Raw genomic sequence first — 21,683 nt, 5'->3', positions numbered from 1 at the left:
ACATGGCATCTCTCAATTCCTAATTTATAATTCAAGCTGCCAACGGTTGTGTTTATACAGCATTAGTAAGTCTCAAATAGCTTGCTTATTGTTGCTAGATGCAATATGACAATGAGTTACAACGTTCATTTAAGAGGCATTCAGTCTCTTAATTCCTCCCTTTTTATTTCTAAGCTGCCAACTGTTGACTTTACACAGGAGTAATCATTCTCAATCGCTAGCTAACTAGCTTGCTAACTAGCTTGCTAACTGTTGCTAGTCGCTAATATGACAATTACTGCTAAAGTTAATTCAAGAGGGTTTTAATGGCATCTCTCAATTAATACCTTTTTATTTCTAAGCTGCCAACTGTTGACTTTATACAGGAGTAGTCAGTCTCAAAAGCTATCCATCTACCATCTAAATTGTTGCTTTGCTAATATGACAATGAGTTCCAAAGCTAATTCATACATTGACTCCTCTCTCGTAACTGTCCACAAACCATGTTTCCTCAGGGTTGCCAACTTTGGGTACCATGGCTGGAGTGAGATTTTGATATAATGGGTTTAATTACACATATGCGCACTAAATGACTGCTATCGTGTCAGTAGCGATAAGCAATTAATTGATCAATAAAAATGAACTCGATAACTTTTCTGAGCTCGATAGATTGCCATTTACATGAGGATGTGACTAGCAGTTTGAAAGGATGTACTTGAATTATTATTATATATAATCATTATGTCAGTGGTCTAAAATGGTCATACAACGGTGCCGACAATATTATCGTTTATCGCAATATTTTCTGGGAAAATGTATCCAACAAAATTAATTATTGTGAGAGGCCAATACATGAAACACACACATACACAAACAAATCTACAGACTTACTTTAAACTGCCAAATATATTAATTAACGCACTCTCACTCTCATATACTCTTTGACTCTATTTTGGCCTAGTAGAACAATAAGCAGCAGACTTTTACTTTTTATCATTTCTACTGGATCTTAGATCTGCGCATGCGCAATACGGGTCGGGGATTGACCAACCGGCTCCCACTGCTCTGCTGTCTGTTAACGTTGTTAAGAGTGGTGGGGGCGGGGATGGAGCGGATCGACAGCTTGAGCAGCTGTCAACTCAACATTGTAAATAACCAACCAAAAACGATCGCTGGTTCATCTTGTTTTTGGCGTGAGAATAGTTTGGGCAGCGTGAGATCGTGACATTGAGAGTGAAAGCGTGTGTCACACGCCAGATGCGTGAGAGTTGGCAACCCTGGTTTCTTTAGTGAATCAGTTATACTCAAATCTTCCAAACACCACAATATGATTGTTAAGGGAAACTCACACAGAGCTTAACATACGGATTTGACATTCACAATAGCAATTTTACAACCAAATTACAACATCTCCAGTTTCAACCCAGTCTCATGGCATTTCGTGTTCACCAACACGATTTTTAATCTATTGATTCGTGTTCACCAACACGATTTTCCCCATTTTTTTGTTTTGCACAGCACGATTTTAAAAGCAATGTATTTCTACTGGTAATGTGTTTCGTGCCTGCAGCACGTCTTTTTCTCCGGTCGGGTCGTGGAAGACCGGAAGCTGTGTGGTTCATAAAAACATGTTCTTACTCAATATCAAGCCACAATTATTGCTTTTATTTTAAATCGTATAATTTCGGACTTTTGTTGCCGTCTGTGAGGAAAATAAATGGGGCTCAGAGCCTCAGGATACTGAAATCTGTATTTTTTAAATCTTTTTTTCCTTCTAATTTGATATTCTTTTCAAAATAACACACTGTTATTTACTCACCAATAACACATAATTATCCTTGTTTTTATTTATTGGTTTAATTCCATAATCTCGGGCTTTTTTGGCGTCCGTCAGGAACTGAATTCAAAATAAAAATAACCGGAAACAGACGTAGGCATTTCGAGCGATTACCCAAGATCCTCAGGTATGGTTTAAGCTCGCTGATTGGATGTTTTAGCCGCAATGCATGCTGGGATTTGGTGTTTATATTATATGAAATCCGGAAAACATTTTAAAAGAATAAAATAATACTTAATTCCGAGTGCTCTTGCTTTTCGCTTTGGAAGTCATCACATAACGGCATTGTATTATCGGCTGCATTACATATTACAGATCTGCCGTAGTTCTTTATTTAGAGAGCCCTGATGAGAAGACCTTTGGAAAAACTGAAGAAATGCCGCCGAAACTGAATACTTGACGTGGATCATAAATATATCAACAATTAAACAACATCTTCAATTTCTCTTCACACAATACGTCTCCTTGCAGTATCAACACTAATTCGGCTGACTTTTACATTTGATCTAATTCATAGATAGGTTATATTTACACCATAACGGTGCACATCTGATATAAAAGGACTTGTAGTTTTTAAAGATATTACTGATTTTCTTTGAATGTAAGAATGTAAATACTGAGTCTTGAATAGTATAGCAATATGCTGTAAAATTATGGGAAAGCATGAATAAAACTAAACATCTTCAGATGTTGTACATACATAAGTGTCCTACACTAATAATAAGTTATTATGGCTGTGTGTACCTTGTGTGCACCGCCTAGTGGTTAAAGCACGTTATTGAATAATTGTGTTATAATTAGGGCTGTCAAGTTAACGCGTTAATAACGCGTTAACGCAACAAAAAAATTAACGCCACTAATTATTTTAACGCGATTAACGCATGTGTATTTTTTTCCTCGGGCGCCCCGTAGTTTCAGATCGCATCGACTTTAAAATACCATCTACAAGCTGATGCTGACAGCCCCGCTCCTGCTGCCTGCTTGCGGCAGACCACACTTCCACGCTCACTGGCAGGCACCGACTGGCCATCGGGAGGACCGGGAGGGTGTGTGTGGCTCGAGCGAGAGAGAGACCTTACGTGTATTGTTGTTGTTAGCATCTGGTGCTAGCTAGCTGCGCTAACAGATATAAGGAGCTGTTTAAATGAAAACAGAGGAGGGACATTTCGCCGACAACTGCGCCGAGCACTTGACTTTATGCAGGAAGCCAGACAGCGGGACATTGTACGAAAAGTCAACACACTCAGCACGGATAGTGCGCGTAACATGATTGCAGCGTCCAGCTCCCGTTCGAGCATATGCCTTGAGTTGCACAAAGCTCCAATGAACACACACACACACACACACACACACACACACACACACACACACACACACACACACACACACACACACACACACACACACACACACACACACACACACACACACACACACACACACACACACACTTTGTATTGTATTATTGAATGAGAGAGGTTCCAGGTTGAATTGAGGCGAATATTTGTAATGTTTAGAGGTTGTTGTGTTTAATATTCATGAGAATATTTGTCATTGTTCAAATGATAATAAACATTTGCATAAAGCATATTTGTCCACTCATATGTTGATAAGAGTATTAAAAACTAGAAAAATATTCCTCTAAGGTAAACAGATAAAACGTTTGCGATTCATTTGCGATTAATCGCGATTAACTATGGACAATCATGCGATTAATCGCGATTAAATATTTTAATCGACTGACAGCCCTAGTTATAATATAACACATAAAAACAATAATGTACTCTTAATATTTTTTTAATCAAATATTATTTGATTAAAACAATATTAAGAGTACATACTTTCATAGGGGGAAAGTAAAAGGTCTGTGATAGAAATATAGAATATAAAAAATCAAGAAGATACTATAAGTGATCTCTACAATAAAACAGTTTAGTGCAGGATGTACAAAGATATTAATAGGAGGAGGTGCAAAACAGAACAACGAATTAACATTTATTTAAACATTAAATAACAGATTAAGATCTTCTTTTAAATAAGAAAAAAACTTTGGGGATATCTATCTGCAGATAAATATTAAGCCTGACAAAGTACTTAACGTCTAATATATTGCTTTCCTGCAATGTTAACTATGTTGAAGCACTTATTTTAACTGATATTATACATATGAATTATACTCTTATGTATGTAGATAGAATAAGAAATGTGCAGAATATGACAGTTTAATGGTGGAGATGTCTTATAATGCACTGTTGAGGAACCTGTGACCCAAGTTTTTCATTCATTGCATAACTACACCGTAGTTGTGTATATGATATGTCAATAAACCTTTGAAAATCTTGAAATCTTGAAAGGGATGTGCAAAATAGCCATACTATACAGTCTTTAATTAACTATTAGTAGAGAATAACGAACTTGGAGTTTCAGGCTCTGCACTTTCCCTCCTCACCTCATACCTCAAAGACCGTACCTACAGGATAACTTGGAGAGGGTCCGAGTCCGACCCTTGCCAATTAACTACAGGGGTCCCTCAGGGCTCTGTTCTTGGTCCCCTCCTCTTCTCCCTGTACACAAACTCGCTCGGATCTGTCATTAGCCCGCATGGTTTTTCCTGCCACTGCTACGCTGACGACACCCAATTAATTCTGTCCTTTCCCCGCTCAGAGACCCAGGTCGTCGCACGCATCTCTGCTTGTTTAGCTGACATCTCTAAGTGGATGTCCGCTCATCATCTCAAGCTCAATCTTGAGAAAACTGAACTGCTTTTCCTTCCGGGAAAAGATTGTCCCACTCTTGACCTGACTATCAACATCGGCACCTCTGTTGTTTCCCCGACTCAGACTGCAAGGAATCTGGGTGTTTATCCTAGATAACAACCTGTCCTTCACTGCAAACATCGCTGCTACAACCCGTTGCTGCAGATACACGCTCTACAACATCAGGAAGATACGTCCCCAGCTGACCCAGAAAGCGACCCAGCTTCTGGTCCAGGCTTTCGTCACCTCACGCCTAGACTACTGCAACTCCCTCCTGGCTGGTCTACCTGCATGTGCCATCCGACCTCTGCAGCTCATCCAGAATGCAGCGGCTCGTCTGGTCTTCAACCTTCCTAAATTCTCCCACACCACGTCGCTCCTCCGCTCCCTTCATTGGCTTCCGGTAACTGCTAGAATTCACTTCAAGACACTGGTACTTGCGTACCATGCTGCAAATGGATCTGGCCCTTCCTACATCCAGGACATGGTTAAACTGTACACCCCAGCGCGTGTTCTACGCTCTGCATCAGCCAAACGACTCGCTGCACCCTCGCTGCGAGGGGGACCCAAGTTCCCATCAGCAAAAACACGTGGGTTTGCTATCCTGGCTCCAAAATGGTGGAATGAGCTCCCCATTGACATCAGGACAGCAGAAAGCTTACACACCTTCCGGCGCAGACTGAAAACTCATCTCTTTCGACTCCACCTCGAGCGATAGAATTACTAACAAAGAACTGCTAACAGAGCACTTATATACTAATAAAGGACTGGCTTATCTATAGCCAGTTGAGTAGCACTTGAAATACTTGGCTCTATGAAACCTGATGTACTTATATGATTCTGTTTTCTTCAAGGTTGTGTCTTCCTGGTCGAATGTACTTATTGTAAGTCGCTTTGGATAAAAGCGTCAGCTAAATGCAATGTAATGTAATGTAATGAATAACGAGTAATGAATATACTTTATTACTCATTTCCATTCATGTCAATTGCAGATACATGTTTAGTCTTCTCAAGCACCAACTATCAAATATCTCTCCTGATTGTTGGCACTTGACAATCACCTTACCTGAATTTTACTCAGGTGTAACTAAAGTCTGATTTAAGGGTTGTTTATATTTCACATCATTAATCAGAATCTTCAAAGTAACTCAAATAAGTGTCGTGGAGTAAAAATACCAGGTTAACCTCTGAATTGTAGTGGAGTAGAATTACAAAGCAACAATGAGCTGTCATGTGGGTATATATTAATGCTGCGCATTATGGACACAAGCGATTTTCACCCATATATTAATTATATGTTTTACATTTGATAACACCAATGTGTTTAATACTGGCAAATTCTAATTGTGGGAAAAACAAAAATATTCAGTTGAGACGTCCCATAGAACATTTTGCGAAACACAATAGCCAGCATGTGTAGTTCTGGGGGGGTGTTCGATTCCAGTTTTGGATAGTCGGGCGTGGTTTCGTTCCATTTCAAACAGCTGTTTGACGCTTGACGTAACCTTGGCGCACTGCGACTCCAACATCCAATCCCAGAGTTTGAAGATTAATCACGGGGACTGTAGTCCTAAACGATAGCTGGGGATTATGGGTAGTGTAGTGTCTTCGGCTAAACTCAGAAATGTTGACAATCGCAATGATGCTCGAAATGTCCCTTATAGGCCTACGTCTGTTTCCGGTTATTTTTATTTTGATATTCAGTTCCTGACGGACGCCAAAAAAGCCAGAGATTATGGAATTAAACCAATACATAAAAGCAAGGATAATTGTGTGTTATTGGTGAGTAAATAACAGTGTGTTATTTTGAAAAGAATAACAAATTAGAAGGAAAAAAAGATTTCAGTATTCTGAGGCTCTGAGCCCCATTTATTTTCCTCACAGACCGCAACAAAAGTCAGAAATTATATGATTTAAAATAAAAGCAATAATTGTGGCTTGATATTGAGTAAGAACATGTTTTTAGGAACTACACAGCTTCCGGTCTCCCACGACCCGACCGGAGAAAAAGACGTGCTGCAGGCACGAAACACATTACCAGTAGAAATACATTGCTTTTAAAGTCGTGCTGTGCAACACGAAAAAAAAGGGGGAAATCGTGTTGGTGAACACGAATCAATAGATTCAAAATCGTGTTGGTGAACACGAAATGCCATGAGACTGGGTTGCCAGTTTACATTTTACTCTATTTTCATACCCTGACTGGTTTTTAGTGAGGGTAAAACATGATTTCATGGAGTAGAAAAATGCAACAACAGATGTTAATACCATTCACTTACTTTAACTGTGTGTGAAAGAGATACTGAAATGATTATTTAGACATCAATCATCCCAAACTGTATCTTCAGAAATAGAGACACTGACCTCATAACAGTAAAAACTGTTGTTTCTGATTCAGTGCACTGAAAACTGACAGGCGCTTTGATAAGCCTTCTGTGTACACATATGATGCAAATACAGTGGGTTCTCTGCTGAGCTTTTCAGTGTTCATGTTCCTACCTGATAATCATTAAATAATCACTTCCACTACAGTGAAGTTGTGCTGACAGAAGAAAATGCAAGCACAGTCAGGGTCCATATACTGTATGGGTGTGCTTTATGACTCTGATCCAAGCTGAAAATGATGATTCTCATTAAAGTTAAAGCTCTGACAGCTTAAGAGGCAACAAAAATGAGCTTTCACACCTAACAACTGAGAACAAATTACTTGCTAGAATAATGAAAAAAGTCAAGCCCATAATGTGCTTTTAATAGCTCCGTCTGTCACCCTCCGTCTTCATCAGTTAAGGGCTGTGACTGAAAGATAATTATTTTCATTATTTCCCAGCACAGTGAATGATTTACAGTGGTATGTCTTTATATCCAGGGGAAAGGAGTTCGGTCATGACGTAGATTTTATCGTGACCACACCTGAGCTGGGGGAGGAGGAGAGTCTGCTACCCAACGTTATTGATGAGCTAAAAAAGCAAGTAAGTATGTTGCCTTATTTTGTATGCAACTAAGGGAAGTAATGAAGGTGTTGAATCTTGTTGATCACCATTTTTGAATAAACGTGCATTCCGTTATATTGATATAACTATAGCACAGTGGTGAACCGTCAGGGCCTTCAAGGTATTCAGAGAATACCCTGGAACACTCAAATAAAACAAACAAAAAATCGATTCAATTATATAGCCTAAATACAATTTATATAAAATGAATAAATGAGAATGGTATCTGTGTTGTTGTTCTCTAATATTACAGTGTTACGTTGATTTGTTTGTCCTTCTCGGACCATGCACTACGCATTTCAGTGGTTTTGTGTTAGAAAAGAAAGCAACCAATCAGATCTTGTTCTGGGTCTCTGGGTAGAATATCCTTCAACCAAGGTATTCTATATCCTTGATCGAATGCCCTGACCGTTGCACTGAATGAGAGCGTACGTTTGGACTGACAGTTTGATCAACCAATCATATATTGATTTGTAGCTAATGGGCGTATTCTTTCCCCTCGCTTCCAGGGTACTCTAGAAGGCCCGGTATTTCATTGGCTCAACAGGTGAAGATGCACGATGTTGTGGAATTGTTGTCAGTACCCTTTTCAAGAGGACAATTCAGTGGCAAGACGGACATTATAACGGCAGCAAGAGAGGGGGGGGGGACACGGTTCACCACAGCTATAGCAGTATTGGTTTTAATCCAATTCAACAAAATTAAATAGATTTTTGAAAATCCTTCTACAGTACAAGACTCATCAAATGCTAAGGAGAACTCTGGACAGAATAATGGAATAACAGAGGACTGTACAATTTCCCCTTGAAACCCTATAATTTAGCTCTCGTGTTATAATTGTTGAATTGCAAAAAGAAGTTCAGAAAATGATTTGAACACTTTGCATTTAATACTAAGTGTAGGTCTACACATCACTACAATAAAATAGATAGCATCACATAGGCTAAACTAGTTCTTATGATAAGATAAGTGGTCATTTATTTGGAACATGTGTTACTTAGCTAACTGATCCACCTGCCAAAGCTACAACTTGCTAATAGTACAAAGTATTCAGTATGTTCAATAATGAGGTAAATAAGTAGATTTTACATCCATCCAAATGCAGATATAACACTGATTACAAATAAAAGTGAATATGGTGTTGTATCTTCCCTAACAAAATTCCATCTATTGCCTTGCTTACAGTTTCGTAATATACTAAATTGGAACCCCTGTATCATATATAATTTCGTCAGATTCTTCCCGATACTCAACAAGGCTTAGGTTATCATAATCTGATTCTACACTGCATAAATATTACAACAGACAATCCTTTTGGGGGTTGGAGAAAGGTATGAAAACCAACGAAGGGCCCAAGTTTGATATGAACAAAGGATGTTGTATTTATATAGCATTTGCTTCAACCAATCAGCATATGGTGCTCTTTGAAACTCTATGGTACTATTATATTTCGATATACATTTCCAAAAGTGTAATATCATTGTAAAATCATTTGGACCCCTTTTTGTAGTAGTGTTTCAAAAGCTACATATAACCTTCTTTTGCGATAATTCATTGCTTTTGAGTGGATCTCGCTATTGATCTACTTTATTATTATCTTTATAATGTTCTCTAGACCAGTGGTTCCAAATCTTTTTTTTACCAAGGCACCCCTGAAAATATTTCTCGACCCTAAGGCACCCCAACTTTTTGTAGATTTAAAAACCACTCCAGAGCTTAAACTAAAAACAATAAATACACCATAAATTGGTTTTCAAATGTGTATGTAATTGAATAGAACATTTTATAGAACAAATAATTAGGGCTGTCAAACGATTACATTTTAATCAGATTAATCACAGCTTAAAAATTAATTAATCATATTTAATCACCATTCGAACTATGTCCAAAATATGCCATTTATTTATGTATATTGTTGTGGGAATGGAGAGATAAATGAAAGATGGCGGATATATCCATTTAACATACAGTAGGCCTATCTATGTTTATTATAAAAAATGTCTGCGTGTCAAAATGAAAGACAACCCACACACCTATCAATCATCAAACCGTGGGGTCTTAATTCATTACGTGTTGCTTTCTATCAACGGGGGAGTACTTCAGGAAAGTTGACAGGGAAGGGGGGGGGGGGGAGTACTTCGTGACCACAGAGTGTGAACGTTGTGATCAGCTGTTTTAGCGCAGTTCTCCAGTGAAGGGGGGGGAGTCTCCCTCCGCAGCCGGTTGGCGTAGTTTTGGCACAATTCCGTTGTACAGACCGACGTTAACAGCAGCCCTGTCTGTGCACACGGAGACCGACTCTGTCGTCCGGTGATCTAACCGCCTTCTGGAAAAGCTTTACAAGTACGTCGGTACGCAAATGCACTTTGTGACACAAGTGACGGTACGCATTTCAGATTACGCACATAACCTGCGTACCAGTTATGTGCACCCCTGTACTACAGCAAAAGTATTCTCCGTCGGGACTTCCTGCAACAACACCACGCCGTTATCAAAGATGTTATATTGAGAAGACGATCACTACGTGACAAAAGTTTTCAAAACCGTGGCTACTGAAATCAATCTTACTAACTGCTGTCTGTGCAATTTACTCCGCGCGAGTTGGCAGACTTTATTTTGCTTACTTTAACATCATTTTTCATGGTGGGGCTAAGCCATTTCTTGGTATGGGTGTAGCCTACCCCAGCCATACCCTGGCGCTGCCACTGGTGGCACGTATGGGGCGGGCCATTCTGCACATGCGTTAAATGCGTTAAATATTTTAACGCAATTAATTCTAAAAATTAATTACCGCCGTTAACGCGATAATTTTTACAGCACTACAAATAATGTATTCACACACATAATAACAAGAACCAGACTAAAAATGTCAACACCATTTCTATGATGAATTCAATATTATAAACAGGCCATAGGCTCTTTTGTTTTGGCTGAAAATAGTAGGCCGACCTGTGTAAAAACACGAATACATATCAATACAGTTGGATTTAAAAAGAGGCAGGCCTACTGTATGATCACTTAGATTAAATAATAACTGAAACAATGCCCTCTGACCTGACTGTGGTCATGTGACTCATCAACCACATCCCACATATGAAACATTCTGCATTTCGCTATCCAGATAATACTGATTGACAACATCATAAATCATACAAGAAAGGCACACAAATTAAAATCCAAACATAAACATTTCTCAGACCGTTACACGGTGCTAGTGCGACACTTGTGCCTGCTTTTGTGAGCAGAGTCTCTTGATGCATGGGGGGATAGTGGACAGCGCAACGCTGAGGTCCTGCTCCACTGACAGCCGTGTGCGGGTCTTGTTTTTGACATATGCGAGTTAGGAAAACGCCAGCTCGCACAAGTAGGAGGTTGGAAACTGTAAAAGCACCTTGATGGCACTCTCTGAGAGGGATGGATACTCGTGTCCCACAAGCAGCCAAAATATATCCAGACGTAGTTCCCCGTGCTTCAGTTTCAGGGAGCGGTCCATAGATAGCTCTGCGAGTTCATCCTGAGCTCTGCTGTTTAAACTTGTGGCTGATATTAATGACAGAGGATTAAACGGATCCCGGAGCCAATCGAAGTCTTCATTCATAGGAGGGAAATATGACTCAAACCTCTCCTCCAGCACTCGCTACAACTTGTAGAAAAAAATGCTGTCTTGTGCGCTGGGTCAATGGATGTCAGCGGAAACATTTCAATGTTTTTCTTGGCGACTTTATTTTGCCACAGTCTTAACTTGGATAGGAAACCATTGAGTTTGTCTGTGGCTGTCAGGATATTCTCATTCTTCCCTTGCATTCTAATGTAATGTAATTGAGGTGGCTAAAAATATCTGCCAGATATGCAAGCTTAACCCACCACGATTCATCATCCATGTGTTCTTTGTAGGGTAAGTCGTGCTCATTTGAAAATGCAACAAGTTCGTCGCGGAGCTCGTAGACACGGGACAGCACCTTGTCCCGTGACAGCCAGCGGACCTCCGTGTGCAGTAAAAGGCCATGGTGCTCAGCCCCCATCCCATTGCACAATGTGCTGAACAACCGCGACTTCAGTGGACGGGACTTGATGTAGTTCACTATTTTCACAGCTTGTTCTAATACTGCAGTGAGGTCTGGTGGCATAGCTTTGGCGACAAGGGCTTCTCGGTGTAACATGCAGTGGGTTATCTGTACATCGGGATTTACCTGTCTCACCTATTTACAAAGCCTTTCACCCTCCCCGTCATTGAGGCAGCCCTGTCGATGCAAATGCTGTGGCACATCCCCCAGTTTAGACCCTATTCTGTCAGGTAATCAGCTGTGGTCTTGTACATTTCCTCTCCGGTTGCATGTGTGTGTAACTCTTTGCAAAAAAAGAAGTTCCCCTCAATGGATTCTCCGTCAACATATCTCACGTTGGCAATGAGTTGACAGTGGCCACTTATGTCTGTTGAATCATCAACTTGCAGAGCGAATTTGCCACTTCTCTGTATTTTTTCAGTTAGGACAGTTTCTATGTCTACTGACATGTCATCGATGCGACGTTTGATTGTATTAATGGATAATGGAATTTTATCGATTTCTTTAGTAGCATCTGGCCCTATCATTACCCTGACAATTTCCTTACATGCCGGTAGAGTGAGGTTTTCCGCGATAGTGTGAGCCTTTTTTGCCTTGGCGATTAACTCAGCAACCAAATGGCTGGCCTCTTGTGCTTTGTCAGAGACACGTAGAGACGAAAGCATACGTTGACTCTGCTTCTCATTTTGTGATTTCAGTCTCTGGAAATACTCAATGTCCTTGGAATTATAAGAAGGATGTTTTGTGCTAAAGTGTCTTGCTAGTTTACTTGGCACCATTCCTTCGTTGGATAATTTTTCTCTGCAGATTAGGCATTCTGGCGTCGGGCAGTCAGCATCCCCAGTCCAGGAGAAACCATACCGAAGGTAGCTTTCGCTGTACTGTCTGCTTTTAGACTTCTTTTGCACTGCTGTTCCATCATGTTCTGTCATCCCTGCCTGTGTTGTTGAGGGCTGGAGTGCTTCTTTATTTATTGTCACTACGTAACGATCCATCTTGTAATTATTTGGCGCGAGGATAAAAAGCTGTTCTGCACACCGTAAACATTGACGGCTGACGTAAATCATGAGAATGTAAGCAGTTTAATATTTCTAAATCTGAGCAATATATGTTTTATTAGCTTATGAACTCCATTGCACATGTAATAAAATAAAGTGTATATGAAGTGAAGTTTATTAAGTGAGAAAAAAATGTGGAACATAAAAATACGTTTTTTTTGCGGCACACTTGGACAGTGCTCGCGCCACACCGGTTGGGAACCACTGCTCTAGACTTAATGGGGAGACCAGATTTAATAAATCAACACCCAAAAGCATTCTAATATTTGCCAAGAACTTGACTTGACTTCAAACAAAAACTTTTTTAATGGATTTCGAATGTCACTTGACTCAAAGTAAATCATTACATTTAGTTTAATGCGTTCATTCTTTTGCCAGTCTGTTGTCGTGTCCAATTCTCATGAAATATTTAGATGATAATAAACCCCTAAATAATCCACAAATCAATCTCCCATTCATTTCCACTGTAGAATTTAAAGTACGTCCTGCCATAAAAACCTATCTCTGCAGTGCATTAGTTATTTTTGCACAAAAAAAAACTTTGAATGGAGTTGGTCACTTTCCATCATCCAGAACCAACCTTGTTCACCTACAATAGTCTTTTTATAAAACTTAGAGAGAAAGCTTGACCGAGGTTCTGCCGATTTGGTTGCCTTCAGAGAAAAGTGAGTGAATCAGGTGAAAGAGAAATGGGATCATTTAGCAGGCCACTTGAACAACTTTTAGCTGGTCTTTCAGGGACTATTGGCAGCTTTGGGAGCTCTTCAATGGAAAAAGGAGATAAGAAAAGGAGGGGAGGAATGTGAAAAAGAGACAGACAGCTGGCACCTTAATGCAGAGAGAATGGAAGCCTCAAGTGAGAATTATTATAAAAAAGCGAGCGAGGGATAAAACACAATGACACAGTGTTAGTGGCATGCTATGTTTACTGACACATAATGGGTTGATTGTTAGCTGTACTCAAACGATAACAACTATTTGCTGCTAATACCACAGTAATATGACACATATCAATGTTCTTCAGAAGCGTCTGATTAAAAGTCAGTGCATACAGCACATTTACCTAATTACATTAAACTGAGGTCTTAATCACAACAGCGTTCATTTTTATACCCACTGTTTCTACCTCGTCCAGCTCTCTGGCTTTACAACATTACAAGATAATTTAAATAACACCAACTTTTGCATTTACGCAAACAGAAAAATCTGTTAGTTAAAGGTTTACAGAGCAGGAAAATTATGAGTCAATTCAATGTCTGCAGGTTCAGTACAAACTTTAGGGCTGCACCATAGCGGTATTCACACATCCCTAACCCTCAGCAGTAACTCAACTTGAAACTAAAGCCAGCGTAAGCGAACCCACGCAGAACCGAAAAATATTGAACTAAACCAGACCAACCCCAGGAGACAGAAACTTTGGGACACCGGTTTCACATGCAATGTTAAAGGTCCCCTATTATACTGTTTTTCATCAATATATTATAGGTCATCCTAAATCTCAAAATGTCCCGTCTGTTTCTGGTGACTTTATTTCCGGCTAAAAAGCATGCTAAAAAGCCCAAGATTATAGAATTAAACGAATAAATAAAAACAAGGATAATTGTGTGTTATTGTTGAGTAAATAACAGTGTGTTATTTAGAAAAGAATAACAAATTAGAAGGAAGAGATTTTAAAAAATACAGATTTCAGTATTTTGAGGCTCTAAACCCCATTTATTTTCCTCAAAGACGACAAAAAAACTCCGACATTATACGATTTAAAATAAAAACAAATAAATAAAAAGATAAAACACTGGCATGTAATTTACGTTAGAATAAATAGAATGAAAAACAGCTGTGTTCTGGCTCTCGTGAGCGAAGGGAAGAGAGCGAGCTCCACCTTTCCAGCTGTTAAATATCCTCTGCTGAATCCTCCCTGTGGGCCGGTTGGCGCTGCTGGGGATCGGCCCTCCACGTCTCCAATGTTCGTTGTTGCGCATTACAGAGGATTCAGACATTGCACATTAAATATATAACTAAACACGCCTTTTCTCCTCCTTATCTCTTTTATGACTTTTCATTTAATACATTTTAAACGCTGTAATCAATACTCCAAAAATACCTCACGGCTGGTATCATTTCCGGTAGTTCCGAATGTTGTCTTATGCTACCCACGTCTGTAAACAAACGTATTCAAATAAACTGTACCTTCATTTAATATTCAGCAATAATAATATCTCGACGTCTATAGTTGTAGTGTTGAAATCAGTAGGTTTCGGTGTGCAACACTCCGTGTCATATCGCTACTAAATTCACCTCTATAGGAAATTGTATATTAGCCACATGCTAAATGCTAACCGGAGATGAAGGATTTTCAGAATAAAAGCTCAACAACTGGTTGTGCACAACAACTTCTGGTTTTTCAGTATAAAACAACATTTAAACTGACGGTATGTTTATGGTACTTTATGCCATCAAAACATTGATTTTAATTTCTAACAAGTCCCATTCAAATCCCCTGTGTTCCGCCACCTGCTGCACCTTTTCATTGTCCATTGTCCATTGTGATACTGCACTTTACAGCTAGAGTTTGCACTGTTTCAATAAATGAAACTAATTTTCTCACCACATCTTTTGATTCATTTTGTCCAGCATTTGCAAGCTGTAGACTCTCTGTCAGAGCCATATATTGTATAATGGATGCTTTCAGTTTTCAGTTTTAATTCAATCCAAGTCAATGGAACACTCACAAGATGTCACCAACCCACTGTCCCTTTAAAATCTTTCAGAAAATGATATAAGTGTATCGAATTATATCGAATCGTATCGAATCGTATCGGTGGCTGAATATCGTGATATATATCGTATCGTTGGCTGAATATCGTGTATCGTATCGTATCGTGAGATTAGTGTATCGCCACAGCCCTACTGCACACGTGCAGTGGGATTACCCAATAGCGATAGCCTTAGAGGGCTGCGCCTATACTCATAGAAGCTGGGTTACAGTACGTAACCTCAGTTGGAGTACCTCACTGGGAAAGTTATGTGCACCCCTGATTATAATGTTGATTGTGAGCAGTGCATCACAACACTAGACTATTGCTAAAACCATAGTACTGGCTTCACAACTATTACTTTGCATTTCTATCAGCTGTCATATGTTCTGCACTGACCACAGCTTGACTTGATATTTTCGTGGTAAAAAGGTAAATATTTGTCATGATCAAGCTTTAAGAAATCAAAATAGAAGTTGCAACCAAATTGTCGTCTGTCCTCAAGAGTCCTCCAAAAAAAAGAAATGGCCCTCCGCCGGGAACAGATAGCAGCAGCACATCTAAATTCACAAGATCAAGAGAAAGTTTAACAGCTTTCAAAGTTTGGAGGAAACATGACTGCAAGAAGGCAGAGGAACAGGCTGCAAGGCACAAATGTTCCTTCCTTTATAAAGAAGTTAGGGAGTGCAGTGAAGACATCCAAATTCACATCACTGTTTAAGCCATAGTTAAACAAACCATAGCCACAATGAGGTAATGGAGCATAACCAGGAGACAGAGGCAACTATCTGTGAAAACAGTGCCCTGCAAAGAGAAGTATTGCAGCATGACAAGGCAACAGCATTTCAAAGTTTTGGATGAACATCACAATGTCGTAAAAGCAGAGCAAGAGGCAATTAGCTTGCAGATGCTTTGCAAGATGAGATTCAGAAGCTGTGCAAAGACCCCCCCCAAATGAAAATACTATGCAGCAGAAGGACGATGCAATGGACACGTCAAAAGAAGACATGTTTTGTCAAGATGACGCCATGCAAATTGATTTCTTCAAACTCGAGGAAGATTTGGAGGAAGCTTACATTGTCACGTAAGCTGGGAAAGAGTCAGTTACCTGGCAGAATGAGGCAATAAAACATGAGATGCAAGAATGCTGTGAAGAGCTCCACAAAGAAAACACATTGCAGAAAAAGTATGACTCAATGAAAGCGTCAAAAGAAGATGATAGCTTTCAAAATATTGCCCTGCCGAAGCGTCTCTGTGTCGAAGCTTAAAAGAGATATTGCAAAAGCTGTCATTAGGCCATGTCACAACAATCAGGATTTGAACAAAGTGGTCCAGGATGAAAAAGCTCTGTATGTAAAGTACGCAATGGAAACATGCCTTGAAAATGTCCTGTCGCATGAACTCAACATTCTAGAAGAAATAGATGATTTAAAGAGTTTGAACCAGAACAAGCAAATCGAAAAAACTGATCAGGATTAAAGAACATTTTAAGGAAGAATAAATAAAACAGGAAGCTGATGAGAAAGCCCTCCTGGCACAGCACAGAGTCAAATCCTTTTCTGAAGTCCAGAACAAGGTTCTACGTGAAGTCGACTGGCAGCTGATGTACAATGACGGACCCATAGATTCCACCGGGTCCGCCTGCGTCGTGTTACGGCTGCGCTGCGGCGTCTGCAAGGATCGCGGCCACTCTAATCAATGGGTGCTTTTCCACCAGACACGCCGCGTTACGGCTCAGAAGCGTCCCAGAAGCGTCTCGCCGCTGGGCTCCGCTCGAAATAGGATTGAAGTCTATTTTTTTTACGCGACGCGTTGCAGAGGCGGCGGGCAGGAAGTGGACTGGTCAGAGCATCCGGCCCATCCCCCAAATAAACTAATTTGCAGACCCTACCCTATCCCTCCGTAGTCTTTCAAAAAATGCCAGCGTTCTCCTCTGGTTTACAGGCACTGTATAAATAGAATAATTATGATTTTACCACTAAAATACAGCAATACATCTTTGATTCATGTCGTTTATAACTGGAATATTACAATTATTATTAACTTTGTCTCTACAAAGTAGCCTGTGCAGGAAATATGCCCAAATCATCAAAAACTGCGAGCCGGCAGGCAAGATGCTCCGCTTCTGAAATGCTTCTGAAACGCGCCCGGTAGGGTATGACCCCGGAGGAGGCCGGACCAAAACCGTGGTGCGCAGCCGTTACGCGGCGCAGACGGACCCGGTGGAGTAGAGGGGTGAGAGAGCAAATAGGCGCCTTGAAGATGCAGCACGACAACATGAATGACGAAATCAAGTTTTTTGAGGACAAACTCTCAGTTTAAGGCAAACTACTTTTTTTTCTTCTAAAAACAGTTGAAAACTCTTAAACAGGCCTTCATCATTTCTCGATCACTTGAACTGGACTTTCTGTGTTGTATTTCATTGCTCATATTTTCCTAACTTGAGACACCTCCACCAATGCAGCTTCCATTTAATGCCCACTAAAGGAATATAATACAAAACGATGTGAGCTGTCTAGACGGCTGTATTGAATAAAATAGAAGCGTCTGATGGACAATTGAAAAATTGCCTCCTGTGTAGACAGGACTTTAAAAAGTATTTGTACTAAAATATAACTCTGGAGCCTAGCCCTTTTTCTAATTTCTTTCCATGCAGTGTATCTAAAAAGAGATTACTGCATGCCGTCTTTGGATGGGAGATAATTATACATATGGTAGGCTATATGTGTATTAACATATGGTTACAACTTAGATAAAAGTAAAAAAACAAGTGTGTGAGATACTGTAACTACATCAAATACAGGTGTGTGCCGATTAGGGTTGCAAAGGAGCGGAACGTTTCCGGTAAATTTCCGGAAAGTTTCCATGGGAAGTTAAGCTGGGGAATTTTGGAAATATTCGATGCAAAATTAAACAAAAAATGACATTTCAACAGATTTTTTTGTTAAGTAGAACAGGACAAGTTTTAATTATTTTATTGAACAATTATTTGTTTCATTGAAGAACGAAAACAGGAATGTTGAGTTAAATATTACTCATCACCCCCAACCCCACTCATTAAAAAATGAACACAAATGCACCCCCCATCCAAAAATCCCCACAAAGTCCCATTCAAAATGTTAAATGAAAAGAGCCTTCTCCCTCCAAACAGTCCCATTAAACATGCACATCTTCCTTCAAGCGATCCTCTGCATTTTTTACCCTTTCAGTCAATGGGCTCTTCCTGGGCCTCATCAACATCACACTCTTCCTCTTCCTCTTCAGTGTCACTGTCCAGCCTGTTGAGGATGGCTCTGTGTCCGGCTCAGAGAGCCTTAGGTTTGCCCGAATGCCAACCAGTTTTTCCACTCTCCTGTTGCGAACCTTTGTGTGGTCTCAATAGCCATGCAGTAAGCAGTGTGCTATGGCATGGATATTCAAGTGTACTTGAATGGCATCTGTTTGTTTTAGTCAAGATTATGCTAAAATGTATTTTCCCCAACTATATTTAAGTTCCCTATGAAGAGCCAACCTTCAATTTAGAAAATTCCCAGTTTATTCCCGTTAATCCCCATGGAAAGTTTCCATCTTTGAAAATCCCGGAATTTTGCAACCCTAGTGCCGATGAGATTGTTTTATTTCAGAGCAGTAGTTATACATTTGTGTATAGAATTTCTATTAAAGCCATTCTGATCTCTTTCCAGCGTGAAAGTGATAGACAGTAGTGGATCAATATCACTTAAAAATAATGTAGAGTAAAAACAGAGAAGGGAGAGGATTTGTCAACCTAGTTTCCTCCCTCAGATAAATGCGTAGTAGGAGAGGGTCATGAGAGGAGACAAGTGTTTGATGAAGAGCAGGGCCGAGTCTGGTCTCGCTGTCGGATTCTTTTTGTCATCACCGGGTTTAAAAATAATTCCCACCGTCCTTCTTTTATCCACACCTCCACATGCCTCTCTGCCCCTTCAGCGGTCCACCCTGACCATAATTACCTCGTACTTATTGTATGCTATCACGAGGCGCTCTCACCTCTTTCAGCCACTTATAGGTAGAGGGAACGGTGAAAGGATGTGTGAATGTGCGGGGGATAAGGAGGGAGGACGGCTGTGAGACAGTGAATTAGGCGGGCTGGCAGGTGTTGAAAAGGCTTTAGGAGGCGAGAACGGATCGGACCAGACGCTCTCTGGATGGAGTAGGGATGCAAAGGGTACCGGTCTGCGGGGACGAGGACACGAAAGACAATGATTAAGTGGAGGTAACAGAGGTTGACTCTAAGTCGTGTAACCTTGTCATCTGCAATGGAGCCCCCGGGGGCCCCACGTGTCTACACTCAGGCCTAATATCGCGGGCAGCCCTTCCTCAGCCTGCAGGGAGTTAAAAATACATCTATCTAGAAACGTCCTTGTGAAAAATCATTTTTTCTCCCCCCGCCCTGTGCTGATATTCTGAAAGCATAACTTGGGGGCAGAGGCAAGGTCAGTCAGTAGCCTCTGTGGCAGACAGATGAGATTCAGCTTGGCCCTGGTAATTGCAACGGAGAGACGGAGAGGGCCACGTTTCACTCTCAGTCCATCTATCATCCCTGTCTCTAAATACTGTATAAGTGCTGCTTTTTGAAGGCTGAGCTGTGTGTGCGTTGCCGCCATTATAAAGCCATTCTGTCAATGCGTCATTGTTCTGCATTCGGCCAATGTGGTGAGAGATTGGAGCGTGTTCTCGTTGGTTGAATAGGCAATATGGGCATCTGCTCCATACAGTTGTGCACAGGTGTCTTCTCTGCTGGGGACATGTCCCCACCGAAATGGCATTGAAAATATTCAGAATAATACAGTGCACAAAGAAATGTAATAAATAAGAAGACTTATTGGAGAAGATGTACAATCTCAAGAACAGTTTGTCCGTTCGTAGTTGGAGAGTGTATTTCTGGGGACCTAAGTGGTACAAATTACACATTTAAACTTTGAATAGAAAAGCAGAGCACAGGCACTGCAGTAGTTAGCATCAAATAAACAATGAATTCACCCTTAGCCTAATGATGCTTAAATTAGCCAATAACGTGCATGCGACAAACTCGTAAATTCCGTATCTATCCATCATCATCTGGAGTCGGGTCTCAGAGGCCCCCACGTTTCCCTCTCCCTGGCCACATCAACCAGCTCTGAATGGGGTATTCCAAGGTGCCCATAGGCCCGAGTTGAGATATAATAACCCGCCTGGTCCTGGGTCTGCCCCTCGGTCTCCTTCCAGTAATCTTACCAGGTGCCTGAAACACCTCAACTGGCTCCTTTCAAAGGAGTTCTACTCCGAGTCCCTTCCTAATGTCTGAACGTCTCACCTCATTCCTAAGGGAGATGTCAGCCACCGTCAAGAGAAAACACTTTTCGGCTGCTTGTATCCGTAATCGTGTTCTTTCGGTCATGACTCGCCCTTCCTGACCATCTAGATCTACAAGGCTTGATATTGTTTTGAAGGTTATGATGGGGTGTAGCCTGACTAAATACATCTGGTACTTACAGGTGTTACTTTACTATTTTATTGCGCACAGTGAAATACTACACTGGTGAAGTGTATTTCTTTTTATGAGCTGCACATTGTTTAGAAAAGTGTAGCTGTTAAAAATAGTTTTTTTGACATTCTTAGTAGAGCTGGTCACTTCAAAATCAAAGCAGTAGGTCTTACGGCTACTTTGACTGACATTGAGAGGACGAGTACAGTCACACAAACCGCTGCACTTTCATTTCAGCAATCGGAGCTCTTTTATTCCGTCGAAGCTCCGAATCAAAGTCGAAGCACAGTTCAAACGTCCCTGGATAACATGCGCTAATCTGCGACTGGAAGCAGGTTTTGAAGTCTCTCCATGTGAGTCAGAGAGATAGTGAGCTGAGATCAGAGCTCCTGGTGTCCCTGACAACAGCTCACGTCCTCCGGATGCAGGTGGCCTCGCAACCACTCATCGCTCCCTCTCCAGAGGAGTAAATAATCAAATAAGGGAAAAAAAGCTTTTTTTCTAAATCACAATTTAAAAAGTCTTGACTCAGAGGAGAAGCTTTGGGGGGAAAGATTATCTTCCCGCTGTCCTCCTCTGTAATTCCCTCTGTAAACAGTTCTGGTGGAATAAGCTTACTCTCAGATGCTCGCTGACATTACCTGCTGCGTGGGAGATGATTACAGAGCGCTATATTGGGCTAAACTGCCGCCGGCCATGCTGCGGCTTCATGACATCCTGCTTTCATGGTGGATTCGTAGGTTTATGTTTGTCACACAGAA

The 21,683-nt window shown here is 40.7% G+C and overlaps 1 protein-coding gene across 2 annotated transcripts in view; it reads left to right on the top strand.

The window, feature by feature from the left end:
* The window catches only part of dntt (deoxynucleotidyltransferase, terminal), a 195,482-nt gene that overhangs the window by 81,237 nt on the left and 92,562 nt on the right, over window positions 1–21,683 (top strand). For both annotated transcript variants that reach the window (XM_034101152.2, XM_071205695.1), the window contains exon 8: window positions 7,439–7,541. In XM_034101152.2, the coding sequence (XP_033957043.1) occupies window positions 7,439–7,541 (103 nt within the window). The remainder of the gene's footprint in view (window positions 1–7,438; window positions 7,542–21,683) is intronic.

The sequence above is a fragment of the Pseudochaenichthys georgianus genome, chromosome 15 (genome assembly GCF_902827115.2).
Source record: "Pseudochaenichthys georgianus chromosome 15, fPseGeo1.2, whole genome shotgun sequence".
NCBI classification, from domain to species: Eukaryota; Metazoa; Chordata; class Actinopteri; order Perciformes; family Channichthyidae; genus Pseudochaenichthys; species Pseudochaenichthys georgianus.
This window is presented reverse-complemented; position numbering and strand designations above follow the sequence as displayed.